Source organism: Chiloscyllium punctatum, chromosome 4, assembly GCF_047496795.1.
Source record: "Chiloscyllium punctatum isolate Juve2018m chromosome 4, sChiPun1.3, whole genome shotgun sequence".
NCBI classification, from domain to species: Eukaryota; Metazoa; Chordata; class Chondrichthyes; order Orectolobiformes; family Hemiscylliidae; genus Chiloscyllium; species Chiloscyllium punctatum.
In genome coordinates, this window is record NC_092742.1 from 2,123 (window position 1) to 17,500 (window position 15,378).

Sequence of the window (15,378 nt, forward strand, 5' to 3'; positions counted from 1 at the left end):
TTATGGGTATTTAAGCGGGCATTGGATAGGTATATGGAGGATAGTGGGTTAGTGTAGGTTAGGTGGGCTTTGATCGGCGCAACATCGAGGGCTGAAGGGCCTGTACTGCGCTGTATTTTTCTATGTTCTATGTTCTAACCTGCCCATCTTTGGACTGTGGGAGGAAACCGGAGGACCCAGAGGAAACCCACACAGACACGGGGAGTCACCTGAGGCTGGAATCGATCCTGGGTCCCTGGCGCTGTGAGGCAGCAGTGCTAACCACTGAGTCACCGTACTGCCCAGCTTCTGTGAAGTAATCTGTACCTGTATCTGTTTCAGCAGGAGGGACCTGTCGGTGTGATCCCAAATGAGCGAGTGAGTCACTTTGGACAAGACCCCTATCAGAAGGAGTAAGTGACAATATTGAATCAGTTAGGGTGCTTCGAACTCGACTGGATGTTGGAAACGAAATACTTAGAGCCAGACCCTGGGCATTCACGCTGCTGTGTTCATAAAGTCAGTCTCAACGCTGGCATTGTTATAGCCCAGCTCAGGTTCCCTCCAGCTCTGGAGGTTGGTGGGATTGGGAATCACGCTCTCGACAGATATAGTCTGGGTGAGCCCGACCGAGCTCAGAGCTGACACCTGGGGTTATCACCTCGGGAATTTTCCCTCTGGACCTAGGGGGGGGTCTTGCCCAATACCTGGATCAGTCTCTGGCTGACTTGACCTGCTTCTGCTGGGAAGGAGGGCCTGGACCCAGGTGGGGAATGTCAGTCTGCACAGGTCTGTCTGTGTGTGTGTCGGTCTGCACAGGTCCGTGTGTGTGTGTGTGTTAGTCTGCATAGGTCTGTGTGTGTGTGTGTGTTAGTCTGCACAGGTCTGTGTGTGTGTGTGTGTTAGTCTGCACAGGTCTGTGTGTGTGTGTGTGTTAGTCTGCACAGGTCTGTGTGTGTGTGTGTGTGTGTTAGTCTGCACAGGTCTGTGTGTGTGTGTGTTGGTCTGCACAGGTCTGTGTGTGTGTGTGTGTGTGTTAGTCTGCACAGGTCTGTGTGTGTGTGTGTCAGTCTGCACAGGTCTGTGTGTGTGTGTTAGTCTGCACAGGTCTGTGTGTGTGTTGGTCTGCACAGGTCTGTGTGTGTGTGTTAGTCTGCACAGGTCTGTGTGTGTGTGTGTTGGTCTGCACAGGTCTGTGTGTGTGTGTGTTAGTCTGCACAGGTCTGTGTGTGTGTGTGTGTGTTAGTCTGCACAGGTCTGTGTGTGTGTGTGTTAGTCTGCACAGGTCTGTGTGTGTGTGTGTTAGTCTGCACAGGTCTGCGTGTGTGTGTGTGTCAGTCTGCACAGGTCTGCGTGTGTGTGTGTGTCAGTCTGCACAGGTCTGTGTGTGTGTGTTAGTCTGCACAGGTCTGTGTGTGTGTGTGTGTGTGTTAGTCTGCACAGGTCTGTGTGTGTGTTAGTCTGCACAGGTCTGTGTGTGTGTTAGTCTGCACAGGTCTGTGTGTGTGTTAGTCTGCACAGGTCTGTGTGTGTGTTAGTCTGCACAGGTCTGTGTGTGTGTTAGTCTGCACAGGTCTGTGTGTGTGTGTTAGTCTGCACAGGTCTGTCTGTGTGTGTGTGTTAGTCTGCACAGGTCTGTGTGTGTGTGTTAGTCTGCACAGGTCTGTGTGTGTGTGTTAGTCTGCACAGGTCTGTGTGTGTGTGTTAGTCTGCACAGGTCTGTCTGTGTGTGTGTTAGTCTGCACAGGTCTGTGTGTGTGTTAGTCTGCACAGGTCTGTGTGTGTGTTAGTCTGCACAGGTCTGTGTGTGTGTTAGTCTGCACAGGTCTGTGTGTGTGTTAGTCTGCACAGGTCTGTGTGTGTGTGTGTGTTAGTCTGCACAGGTCTGTGTGTGTGTGTGTTAGTCTGCACAGGTCTGTGTGTGTGTGTTAGTCTGCACAGGTCTGTGTGTGTGTGTGTTAGTCTGCACAGGTCTGTGTGTGTGTGTGTGTTAGTCTGCACAGGTCTGTGTGTGTGTGTGTGTGTTAGTCTGCACAGGTCTGTCTGTGTGTGTGTGTTAGTCTGCACAGGTCTGTGTGTGTGTGTTAGTCTGCACAGGTCTGTCTGTGTGTGTGTGTTAGTCTGCACAGGTCTGTCTGTGTGTGTGTGTTAGTCTGCACAGGTCTGTCTGTGTGTGTGTGTTAGTCTGCACAGGTCTGTCTGTGTGTGTGTGTTAGTCTGCACAGGTCTGTGTGTGTGTGTGTGTGTGTGTTAGTCTGCACAGGTCTGTGTGTGTGTTAGTCTGCACAGGTCTGTGTGTGTGTTAGTCTGCACAGGTCTGTGTGTGTGTTAGTCTGCACAGGTCTGTGTGTGTGTGTGTTAGTCTGCACAGGTCTGTGTGTGTGTGTGTTAGTCTGCACAGGTCTGTCTGTGTGTGTGTGTTAGTCTGCACAGGTCTGTCTGTGTGTGTGTGTTAGTCTGCACAGGTCTGTGTGTGTGTGTTAGTCTGCACAGGTCTGTGTGTGTGTGTGTGTGTGTTAGTCTGCACAGGTCTGTGTGTGTGTTAGTCTGCACAGGTCTGTGTGTGTGTTAGTCTGCACAGGTCTGTGTGTGTGTTAGTCTGCACAGGTCTGTGTGTGTGTGTGTTAGTCTGCACAGGTCTGTGTGTGTGTGTGTTAGTCTGCACAGGTCTGTGTGTGTGTGTGTTAGTCTGCACAGGTCTGTCTGTGTGTGTGTGTTAGTCTGCACAGGTCTGTGTGTGTGTGTGTGTGTTAGTCTGCACAGGTCTGTGTGTGTGTGTTAGTCTGCACAGGTCTGTGTGTGTGTGTTAGTCTGCACAGGTCTGTCTGTGTGTGTGTGTTAGTCTGCACAGGTCTGTGTGTGTGTTAGTCTGCACAGGTCTGTGTGTGTGTTAGTCTGCACAGGTCTGTGTGTGTGTGTGTGTTAGTCTGCACAGGTCTGTGTGTGTGTGTGTGTTAGTCTGCACAGGTCTGTGTGTGTGTGTTAGTCTGCACAGGTCTGTGTGTGTGTGTGTGTGTTAGTCTGCACAGGTCTGTCTGTGTGTGTGTGTTAGTCTGCACAGGTCTGTCTGTGTGTTAGTCTGCACAGGTCTGTGTGTGTGTTAGTCTGCACAGGTCTGTGTGTGTGTTAGTCTGCACAGGTCTGTGTGTGTGTTAGTCTGCACAGGTCTGTGTGTGTGTTAGTCTGCACAGGTCTGTGTGTGTGTGTGTGTTAGTCTGCACAGGTCTGTGTGTGTGTGTGTGTGTTAGTCTGCACAGGTCTGTCTGTGTGTGTGTGTTAGTCTGCACAGGTGTGTGTGTGTTAGTCTGCACAGGTCTGTCTGTGTGTGTGTGTTAGTCTGCACAGGTCTGTGTGTGTGTGTGTTAGTCTGCACAGGTCTGTGTGTGTGTGTGTTAGTCTGCACAGGTCTGTCTGTGTGTGTGTGTTAGTCTGCACAGGTCTGCCTGTGTGTGTGTGTGTTAATCTGCACAGGTCTGTCTGTGTGTGTGTTAGTCTGCACAGGTCTGTGTGTGTGTGTGTGTGTTAGTCTGCACAGGTCTGTCTGTGTGTGTGTGTTAGTCTGCACAGGTCTGTGTGTGTGTGTGTTAGTCTGCACAGGTCTGTCTGTGTGTGTGTGTTAGTCTGCACAGGTCTGTCTGTGTGTGTGTGTTAGTCTGCACAGGTCTGTCTGTGTGTGTGTGTTAGTCTGCACAGGTCTGTCTGTGTGTGTGTGTTAGTCTGCACAGGTCTGTGTGTGTGTGTTAGTCTGCACAGGTCTGTGTGTGTGTGTTAGTCTGCACAGGTCTGTGTGTGTGTGTTAGTCTGCACAGGTCTGTCTGTGTGTGTGTGTTAGTCTGCACAGGTCTGTGTGTGTGTTAGTCTGCACAGGTCTGTGTGTGTGTTAGTCTGCACAGGTCTGTGTGTGTGTTAGTCTGCACAGGTCTGTCTGTGTGTGTGTGTGTTAGTCTGCACAGGTCTGTGTGTGTGTGTGTGTTAGTCTGCACAGGTCTGTGTGTGTGTGTGTGTGTTAGTCTGCACAGGTGTGTGTGTGTTAGTCTGCACAGGTCTGTCTGTGTGTGTGTGTTAGTCTGCACAGGTCTGTGTGTGTGTGTGTTAGTCTGCACAGGTCTGTCTGTGTGTGTGTGTTAGTCTGCACAGGTCTGCCTGTGTGTGTGTGTGTTAATCTGCACAGGTCTGTCTGTGTGTGTGTTAGTCTGCACAGGTCTGTGTGTGTGTGTGTGTGTTAGTCTGCACAGGTCTGTCTGTGTGTGTGTGTTAGTCTGCACAGGTCTGTGTGTGTGTGTGTTAGTCTGCACAGGTCTGTCTGTGTGTGTGTGTTAGTCTGCACAGGTCTGTCTGTGTGTGTGTGTCGGTCTGCACAGGTCTGTCTGTGTGTGTGTGTCGGTCTGCACAGGTCTGTGTGTGTGTGTCGGTCTGCACAGGTCCGCGCGCGTGTGTGTGTCGGTCTGCACAGGTCCGTGTATGTGTCAGTCTGCACAGGTCCGCGTGTGTGTGTCGGTCTGCACAGGTCCGTGCGCGTGTGTGTGTCGGTCTGCACAGGTCCGCGCGCGTGTGTGTGTCGGTCTGCACAGGTCCGCGCGCGTGTGTGTGTCGGTCTGCACAGGTCCGCGTGCGCGTGTGTGTGTCGGTCTGCACAGGTCCGCGTGCGCGTGTGTGTGTCGGTCTGCACAGGTCCGCGTGCGCGTGTGTGTGTCGGTCTGCACAGGTCCGCGTGCGCGTGTGTGTGTCGGTCTGCACAGGTCCGCGCGCGTGTGTGTCGGTCTGCACAGGTCCGCGCGCGCGTGTGTGTGTCGGTCTGCACAGGTACGCGCGCGCGTGTGTCGGTCTGCACAGGTCCGCGCGCGTGTGTGTTAGTCTGCACACGTCCGCGCACGCGTGTGTGTTAGTCTGCACACGTCCGCGCGCGCGCGTATGTGTCGGTCTGCACAGGTCCGCGCGCGTTTGTGTTAGTCTGCACACGTCCGCGCGCGTGTGTGTTAGTCTACGCACGTCCGCGCGCGCGTGTGTGTGGGTCTGCACAGGTCCGCGCGCGCGTGTGTGTGGGTCTGCACAGGTCCGCGCGCGTGTGTGTGTCGGTCTGCACAGGTCCGCGCGCGTGTGTGTGTCGGTCTGCACAAGTCCGCGCGCGTGTGTGTGTCGGTCTGCACAGGTCCGCGTGCGTGTGTGTCGGTCTGCACAGGTCCGCGCGCGCGTGTCAGTCTGCACACGTCCGCGCACGCGTGTGTGTTAGTCTGCACACATCTGCGCGCGTGTGTGTGTGGGTCTGCACAGGTCCGCGTGCGCGTGTGTGTGTTGGTCTGCACAGGTCCGCGTGCGCGTGTGTGTGTCGGTCTGCACAGGTCCGCGTGCGCGTGTGTGTGTCGGTCTGCACAGGTCCGCGCGCGCGTGTGTGTCGGTCTGCACAGGTCCGCGCGCGTGTGTGTTAGTCTGCAAACGTCCGCGCGCGCGTGTGTCGGTCTGCACAGGTCCGCGCGCGTGTGTGTCAGTCTGCACACGTCCGCGCGCGTGTGTGTGTGGGTCTGCACAGGTCCGCGTGCGCGTGTGTGTGTGGGTCTGCACAGGTCCGCGTGCGCCTGTGTGTGTCGGTCTGCACAGGTCCGCGCGCGCGTGTGTGTCGGTCTGCACAGGTCCGCGCGCGCGTGTGTGTCGGTCTGCACAGGTCCGCGCGCGCGTGTGTGTCGGTCTGCACAGGTCCGCGCGCGCGTGTGTGTCGGTCTGCACAGGTCCGCGCGCGCGCGCGTGTGTGTCGGTCTGCACACGTCCGCGCACACGTGTATGTTAGTCTGCACAGGTTCGCGTGTGTGTGTCGGTCTGCACAGGTCCGCGCGCGCGTGTGTGTGTCGGTCTGCACAGGTCCGCGTGCGCGTGTGTGTCGGTCTGCACAGGTCCGCGTGCGCGTGTGTGTCGGTCTGCACAGGTCCACGCGTGTGTGTCGGTCTGCACAGGTCCGCGCGCGCGCGTGTGTGTTAGTCTGCACACGTCCGCGCACGCGTGTGTGTTAGTCTGCACAGGTCCACGCACGTGTGTGTGTCGGTCTGCACAGGTCCGCGCACATGTGTGTGTCGGTCTGCACGGGTCCGCGTGTGTGTCGGTCTGCACGGGTCCGCATGTGTGTGTGTGTTAGTCTGCACAGGTCTGCGCGCGTGTGTGTGTGTCGGTCTGCACAGGTCCGTGTGTGTATCGGTCTGCACAGGTCCGTGTGTGTGTGTGTGTGTGTGTGATTGTGTGTCGGTGTGCACAGGGTTCCGTGTGTGTGATTGTGTGTCGGTGTGCACAGGGTTCCGTGTGTGTCGGTGTGCACAGGGTTCCGTGTGTGTGATTGTGTGTCGGTGTGCACAGGGTTCCGTGTGTGTGATTGTGTGTCGGTGTGCACAGGGTTCTGTGTGTGTCTGTGAGAGACTGTCTGCACTGATCGCTGTGTGTTTAGCCCATTGTTTCCTTGTTGTAGATTACGGAGAACCTTCTGTGTGAGGGGTCAGTACCGAGAGTGGAGTGTGCTGAACCACCTTCAACCCTTACGGGGGGTAAGTGAACACTCGCCAATCACCCTGCTTCCCCCACACTGGGTTTTTTCTGGGAGGGTTGACTGTCTGGTTGCATTCTAAGCTGTTGTCAGTTTGAACAAGAAATATTCAAGTCATCGAGATGTACAGCACAGAAACAGACCCTTCGGCCCATCCCGTCCATGCTGACCCAGATATCCCAACCCAATCTAGTCCCACCTGCCAGCACCCAGCCCATATCCCTCCAAACCCTTCCTATTCATATACCCATCCAAATGCCTCTTAAATGTTGCAATTGTACCAGCTTCCACCACTTCTTCTGGCAGCTCATTCCACACACGTACCACCCTCTGCGTGAAAAAGTTGCCCCTTAGGCCTCTTTTATATCCTTCCCCTCTCACCCTAAACCTATGCCCTCTAGTTCTGGACTCCCCGACCCCAGGGAAAAGACTTTGTCTATTTATCCTACCTATGCCCCTCATAATTTTATAAACCTCTGTAAGATCACCCCTCAGCCTCCGACGCTCCAGGGAAAACAGCCCCAACCTGTTCAGCCTCTCCCTGTAGCTCAGATCCTCCAAACCTGCCAACATCCTTGTAAATCTTTTCTGAACCCTTTCAAGTTTCACAACATCCTTCCGATAGGAAGGAGACCAGAATTGCACACAATATTCCAACAGTGGCCTAACCAATGTCCTGTACAGCCGCAACATGACCTCCCAACTCCTGTACTCAATACTCTGAGCTATAAAGCCGGTTTATCCGACTGTTCCTCAGCCAATGACCCAGTTGTTCCAGGGTCTGGTGCAGCGATGCTGCTCTGAGCCAGCCCCAGTGCAGATGAGCTGGATACAGCCACTGTGTCCCCATACCAAGCCCAGCAGATACTGGTTTCTGTCTTTGGAGCCAATCACATTGTTTGATCATTTCCCGCTGGGTGAGGTCACCCCCTTGTTGCCGTGGTGACTGAGTATTCCAATGGAATGCTGAGGGTGGTCATGTTGATCTCACCTCCATGTCATAAAAGGGGAGGAGCTGGACCCCAGGCCAGCCGCTGGCTGGGGGGGGTGGGGGGGGGGGGAGAATGTGTGGCCGCGCTGTCAGTGAGTCCCAGCAGCAGCTGGATGCTCACGGGCTGGGGGGGGGGAGCGGGCGGGGGGGAACGAACATGTCTCATCGCGGTGTGCCTCTGCTCCCAGAGGCGGAGGGGATTTCCTGCCCCCCCCCCCCCCCCCCATCGCCGTCCTGAGTGAGTGTTCGGGTGAGTGACCCTTCCATCTGGCTTTCCTGGTGTTGCTGCATCACCATCTCATTGTTTTGCAGTTTAACCCTTTGGTGCCTCTGTATCCACTCGACGTTCTGACTGATGGATCTCACCGGAGATGCTCCTCACTTCAGAACAAATCCAGGTGAGTGTCACCACACAGTCACACCAGCTGGAACAGACTCTCTCTGACTGTAACCCAGGGTCACACCAGCTGGAACAGACTCTCTCTGACTGTAACCCAGGGTCACACCAGCTGGAACAGACTCTCTCTGACTGTAACCCAGGGTCACACCAGCTGGAACAGACTCTCTCTGACTGTAACCCGGGGTCACACCAGCTGGAACAGACTCTCTCTGACTGTAACCCAGGGTCACACCAGCTGGAACAGACTCTCTCTGACTGTAACCCAGGGTCACACCAGCTGGAACAGACTCTCTCTGACTGTAACCCGGGGTCACACCAGCTGGAACAGACTCTCTCTGACTGTAACCCAGGGTCACACCAGCTGGAACAGACTCTCACTGACTGTAACCCAGGGTCACACCAGCTGGAACAGGCTCTCTCTGACTGTAACCCAGGGTCACACCAGCTGGAACAGACTCTCACTGACTGTAACCCAGGGTCACACCAGCTGGAACAGGCTCTCTCTGACTGTAACCCAGGGTCACACCAGCTGGAACAGACTCTCTCTGACTGTAACCCGGGGTCACACCAGCTGGAACAGACTCTCTCTGACTGTAACCCGGGGTCACACCAGCTGGAACAGACTCTCTCTGACTGTAACCCGGGGTCACACCAGCTGGAACAGACTCTCTCTGACTGTAACCCGGGGTCACACCAGCTGGAACAGACTCTCTCTGACTGTAACCCAGGGTCACAGTAGCTGGAACAGACTCTCTCTGACTGTAACCCAGGGTCACACCAGCTGGAACAGACTCTCTCTGACTGTAACCCAGGGTCACACCAGCTGGAACAGACTCTCTCTGACTGTAACCCAGGGTCACACCAGCTGGAACAGACTCTCTCTGACTGTAACCCGGGGTCACAGTAGCTGGAACAGACTCTCTCTGACTGTAACCCAGGGTCACACCAGCTGGAACAGACTCTCTCTGACTGTAACCCGGGGTCACACCAGCTGGAACAGACTCTCTCTGACTGTAACCCGGGGTCACACCAGCTGGAACAGACTCTCTCTGACTGTAACCCAGGGTCACTGTAGCTGGAACAGACTCTCTCTGACTGTAACCCAGGGTCACACCAGCTGGAACAGACTCTCTCTGACTGTAACCCAGGGTCACACCAGCTGGAACAGACTCTCTCTGACTGTAACCCAGGGTCACACCAGCTGGAACAGACTCTCTCTGACTGTAACCCGGGGTCACACCAGCTGGAACAGACTCTCTCTGACTGTAACCCGGGGTCACACCAGCTGGAACAGACTCTCTCTGACTGTAACCCGGGGTCACACCAGCTGGAACAGACTCTCTCTGACTGTAACCCAGGGTCACAGTAGCTGGAACAGACTCTCTCTGACTGTAACCCAGGGTCACACCAGCTGGAACAGACTCTCTCTGACTGTAACCCAGGGTCACACCAGCTGGAACAGACTCTCTCTGACTGTAACCCAGGGTCACACCAGCTGGAACAGACTCTCTCTGACTGTAACCCGGGGTCACAGTAGCTGGAACAGACTCTCTCTGACTGTAACCCAGGGTCACACCAGCTGGAACAGACTCTCTCTGACTGTAACCCGGGGTCACACCAGCTGGAACAGACTCTCTCTGACTGTAACCCGGGGTCACACCAGCTGGAACAGACTCTCTCTGACTGTAACCCAGGGTCACAGTAGCTGGAACAGACTCTCTCTGACTGTAACCCAGGGTCACACCAGCTGGAACAGACTCTCTCTGACTGTAACCCAGGGTCACACCAGCTGGAACAGACTCTCTCTGACTGTAACCCAGGGTCACAGTAGCTGGAACAGACTCTCTCTGACTGTAACCCGGGGTCACAGTAGCTGGAACAGACTCTCTCTGACTGTAACCCAGGGTCACACCAGCTGGAACAGACTCTCTCTGACTGTAACCCGGGGTCACACCAGCTGGAACAGACTCTCTCTGACTGTAACCCGGGGTCACACCAGCTGGAACAGACTCTCTCTGACTGTAACCCAGGGTCACAGTAGCTGGAACAGACTCTCTCTGACTGTAACCCAGGGTCACACCAGCTGGAACAGACTCTCTCTGACTGTAACCCAGGGTCACACCAGCTGGAACAGACTCTCTCTGACTGTAACCCAGGGTCACACCAGCTGGAACAGACTCTCTCTGACTGTAACCCAGGGTCACACCAGCTGGAACAGACTCTCTCTGACTGTAACCCGGGGTCACACCAGCTGGAACAGACTCTCTCTGACTGTAACCCGGGGTCACACCAGCTGGAACAGACTCTCTCTGACTGTAACCCAGGGTCACAGTAGCTGGAACAGACTCTCTCTGACTGTAACCCAGGGTCACACCAGCTGGAACAGACTCTCTCTGACTGTAACCCAGGGTCACACCAGCTGGAACAGACTCTCTCTGACTGTAACCCAGGGTCACACCAGCTGGAACAGACTCTCTCTGACTGTAACCCGGGGTCACAGTAGCTGGAACAGACTCTCTCTGACTGTAACCCAGGGTCACACCAGCTGGAACAGACTCTCTCTGACTGTAACCCGGGGTCACACCAGCTGGAACAGACTCTCTCTGACTGTAACCCGGGGTCACACCAGCTGGAACAGACTCTCTCTGACTGTAACCCGGGGTCACAGTAGCTGGAACAGACTCTCTCTGACTGTAACCCAGGGTCACACCAGCTGGAACAGACTCTCTCTGACTGTAACCCAGGGTCACACCAGCTGGAACAGACTCTCTCTGCCTGTAACCCGGGGTCACACCAGCTGGAACAGACTCTCTCTGACTGTAACCCGGGGTCACACCAGCTGGAACAGACTCTCTCTGACTGTAACCCGGGGTCACACCAGCTGGAACAGACTCTCTCTGACTGTAACCCAGGGTCACAGTAGCTGGAACAGACTCTCTCTGACTGTAACCCAGGGTCACAGTAGCTGGAACAGACTCTCTCTGACTGTAACCCAGGGTCACAGTAGCTGGAACAGACTCTCTCTGACTGTAACCCAGGGTCACACCAGCTGGAACAGACTCTCTCTGACTGTAACCCAGGGTCACACCAGCTGGAACAGACTCTCTCTGACTGTAACCCAGGGTCACACCAGCTGGAACAGACTCTCTCTGACTGTAACCCAGGGTCACACCAGCTGGAACAGACTCTCTCTGACTGTAACCCAGGGTCACACCAGCTGGAACAGACTCTCTCTGACTGTAACCCGGGGTCACACCAGCTGGAACAGACTCTCTCTGACTGTAACCCGGGGTCACACCAGCTGGAACAGACTCTCTCTGACTGTAACCCGGGGTCACACCAGCTGGTACAGACTCTCTCTGACTGTAACCCGGGGTCACACCAGCTGGAACAGACTCTCTCTGACTGTAACCCGGGGTCACACCAGCTGGAACAGACTCTCTCTGACTGTAACCCGGGGTCACACCAGCTGGAACAGACTCTCTCTGACTGTAACCCAGGGTCACAGTAGCTGGAACAGACTCTCTCTGACTGTAACCCAGGGTCACACCAGCTGGAACAGACTCTCTCTGACTGTAACCCAGGGTCACACCAGCTGGAACAGACTCTCTCTGACTGTAACCCAGGGTCACACCAGCTGGAACAGACTCTCTCTGACTGTAACCCAGGGTCACAGTAGCTGGAACAGACTCTCTCTGACTGTAACCCAGGGTCACACCAGCTGGAACAGACTCTCTCTGACTGTAACCCAGGGTCACACCAGCTGGAACAGACTCTCTCTGACTGTAACCCAGGGTCACACCAGCTGGAACAGACTCTCTCTGACTGTAACCCAGGGTCACAGTAGCTGGAACAGACTCTCTCTGACTGTAACCCAGGGTCACACCAGCTGGAACAGACTCTCTCTGACTGTAACCCAGGGTCACACCAGCTGGAACAGACTCTCTCTGACTGTAACCCAGGGTCACACCAGCTGGAATAGACTCTCTCTGACTGTAACCCAGGGTCACACCAGCTGGACCAGACTCTCTCTGACTGTAACCCAGGGTCACACCAGCTGGAACAGACTCTCTCTGACTGTAACCCAGGGTCACACCAGCTGGAACAGACTCTCTCTGACTGTAACCCAGGGTCACACCAGCTGGAACAGACTCTCTCTGACTGTAACCCAGGGTCACACCAGCTGGAACAGACTCTCTCTGACTGTAACCCAGGAAAGGGCCAGTGCCCGGGCCCGGAATTCCTGCTCCTGATCACTGTCCAGTGCTCCCAGTGATAGAGAGGGAGGGGGGAAATCAGCCAGGGTTTGTGTTGGGATCAGTGTGTGGGTGATCTCTGGGTTGGTGCAGGTGCTGGATCTTCAGAGGGAGCTGGACATTTTACAAGGTTTTGTTGGGGTTGATGGTCCCCCGAGTCCCGTACTGGGTGGTGTTGAGGAGTTGCTGCATGATGCTGGGCTGTTACAGTGTGGTGTCTGTGGCCCCAGTTAATTGAGACTGCCTGCTGTGCTCCTCTGCAGACAGACCAGTGTCCACCTGGGCTCGCTATGCACCGGGGATGTGAAGAGAAGGAGGAAAACCGCCACAGTGGCCAGTCCTCCCACAGGTACGAACACCGTCCTCCAATCACCCCGAACACAACCGAGGGGCTTCCTGCTCCCAGTTAGCACTGCAGCTCCATCCATACACACTACCACAGGGAAGGGAGAGGGGGGCAGTGGGATTACTGTGGGGACAGAGAGAGGGGGGCAGTGGGATTACTGTGGGGACAGAGAGAGGGGGGCAGTGGGATTACTGTGGGGACAGGGAGAGAGGGGCAGTGGGATTACTGTGGGGACAGAGAGAGGGGGGCAGTGGGATTACTGTGGGGACAGGGAGAGGGGGGCAGTGGGATTACTGTGGGGACAGAGAGAGGGGGCGGTGGGATTACTGTGGGGATTGATACAGGGAGAGGGGGGACAGTGGGATTACTGTGGGGATAGATACAGGGAGAGGGGGGCAGTGGGATTACTGTGGGGATAGATACAGGGAGAGGGGGGGCAGTGGGATTACTGTGGGGATAGATACAGGGAGAGGGGGGCAGTGGGATTACTGTGGGGATAGATACAGGGAGAGGGGGGCAGTGGGATTACTGTGGGGGTAGATACAGGGAGAGTGGGGCAGTGGGATTACTGTGGGGATAGATACAGGGAGAGTGGGGCAGTGGGTTTACTGCGGGGATTGATACAGGGAGAGTGGGGCAGTGGGATTACTGCGGGGATTGAGACTGGGAGAGGGGGGGCAGTGGGATTAATGTGGGGATTATTACATGGAGAGGGGGGCAGGGTGATTACTGTGGGGGTAGATACAGGGAGAGGGGGGCAGTGGGATTACTGTGGGGGTAGATACAGGGAGAGGGGGGACAGTGGGATTACTGTGGGGATTATTACATGGAGAGGGGGGCAGGGTGATTACTGTGGGGGTAGATACAGGGAGAGGGGGGCAGTGGGATTACTGTGGGGGTAGATACAGGGAGAGTGGGGCAGTGGGATTACTGTGGCGGTAGATACAAGGAGAGGGGGGCAGTGGGATTACTGTGAGGACAGGGAGAGGAGGGCAGTGGGATTACTGTGGGGGTAGATACAGGGAGAGGGGGGCAGTGGGATTACTGTGGCGGTAGATACAGGGAGAGGGGGGCAGTGGGATTACTGTGGGGGTAGATACAGGGAGAAGGGGGCAGTGGGATTACTGTTAGGACAGGGAGAGGGGGGCAGTGGGATTACTGTGGGTATTGATACAGGGAGAGGGGGGCAGTGGGATTACTGTGGGGATTGATACAGGGAGAGGGGGGCAGTGGGATTACTGTGGGGATTGATACAGGGAGAGGGGGGCAGTGGGATTACTGTGGGGGTAGATACAGGGAGAGGGGGGCAGTGGGATTACCGTGGGGATTGATACAGGGAGAGGGGGGGCAGTGGGATTAATGTGGGGATTGATACAGGGAGAGTGGAGCAGTGGGATTACTGTGGGGATTGATACAGGGAGAGGGGGGCAGTGGGATTACTGCGGGGATTGATACAGGGAGAGGGGGGCAGTGGGATTACTGTGGGGGTAGATACAGCGAGAGGGGGGCAGTGGGATTACTGTGGGGATTGATACAGGGAGAGGGGGGCAGTGGGATTAATGTGGGGATAGAGACAGGGAGAGTGGGGCAGTGGGATTACTGTGGGGATTGATACATGGAGAGGAGGGCAGTGGGATTACTGCGGGGATTGATACAGGGAGAGGGGGGCAGTGGGATTACTGTGGGGGTAGATACAGGGAGAGGGGGGCAGTGGGATTACTGCGGGGATTGATACAGGGAGAGGGGGGCAGTGGGATTACTGTGGGGGTAGATACAGGGAGAGGGGGGCAGTGGGATTACCATGGGGATTGATACAGGGAGAGGGGGGCAGTGGGATTACTGTGGGGATAGAGACAGGGAGAGTGGGGCAGTGGGATTACTGTGGGGATTGATACATGGAGAGCGGGGCAGTGGGATTACTGCGGGGATTGATACAGGGAGAGGGGGGCAGTGGGATTACTGTGGGGGTAGATACAGGGAGAGAGGGGCAGTGGGATTACTGTGGGGATTGATACAGGGAGGGGGGGCAGTGGGATTACTGTGGGGGTAGATACAGGGAGAGGGGGGCAGTGGGATTACTGTGGGGATTGATACAGGGAGAGGGGGGCAGTGGGAATACAGTGGGGATTGATACAGGGAGAGGGGGGCAGTGGGAATACAGTGGGGATTGATACAGGGAGAGTGGGGCAGTGGGATTACTGTGGGGGTAGATACAGGGAGAGTGTGGCAGCGGGATCAATGTGGGGATTGATACGGGGGAGTGGGACAGTGGGATTACTGTGGGGATTGATACAGGGAGAGGGGGGCAGTGGGATTACTGTGGGGTTTGATACAGGGAGAGGGGGGCAGTTGGAATACAGTGGGGATTGATACAAGGAGAGGGGGGCAGTGGGAATACAGTGGGGATTGATACAGGGAGAGGGGGGCAGTGGGATTACTGTGGGGATTAATACAGGGAGAGTGGGGCAGTGGGATTACTGTGGGGGTAGATACAGGGAGAGTGTGGCAGCGGGATCAATGTGGGGATTGATACAGGGAGAGGGGGGCAGTGGGATTACTGTGGGGAGATACAGGGAGAGTGGGGCAGTGGGATTATTGTGGGGGTAGATACAGGGAGAGGGGGCCAGTGGGATTACTGTGGGGGTAGATACAGGGAGAGGGGGGCAGTGGGATTACTGTGGGGATTGATACAGGGAGAGTGGGGCAGTGGGATTACTGTGGGGATAGATACAGGGAGATGGGGGCAGTGGGATTACTGTGGGGGTAGATACAGGGAGAGTGGGGCAGTGGGAATAATGTGGGGAGATACAGGGAGAGGGGGGCAGTGGGATTAATGTGGGGATTGATACAGGGAGAGGGGGGCAGTGGGATTACTGTGGGGAC

General features: G+C 55.7%; 1 protein-coding gene across 1 annotated transcript in view; it reads left to right on the forward strand.

The window, feature by feature from the left end:
• Positions 1–321: 321 nt before the first annotated feature.
• LOC140475895 (G patch domain-containing protein 2-like) overlaps positions 322–15,378 on the forward strand; it is a gene marked incomplete at its 5' end in the record, with an annotated part of 23,181 nt that continues 8,124 nt past the window's right edge. The window contains 4 exons of the mRNA XM_072567823.1: positions 322–392; positions 6,428–6,503; positions 7,806–7,891; positions 12,413–12,498. Coding sequence (XP_072423924.1) covers positions 322–392; positions 6,428–6,503; positions 7,806–7,891; positions 12,413–12,498 — 319 coding nt within the window. The remainder of the gene's footprint in view (positions 393–6,427; positions 6,504–7,805; positions 7,892–12,412; positions 12,499–15,378) is intronic.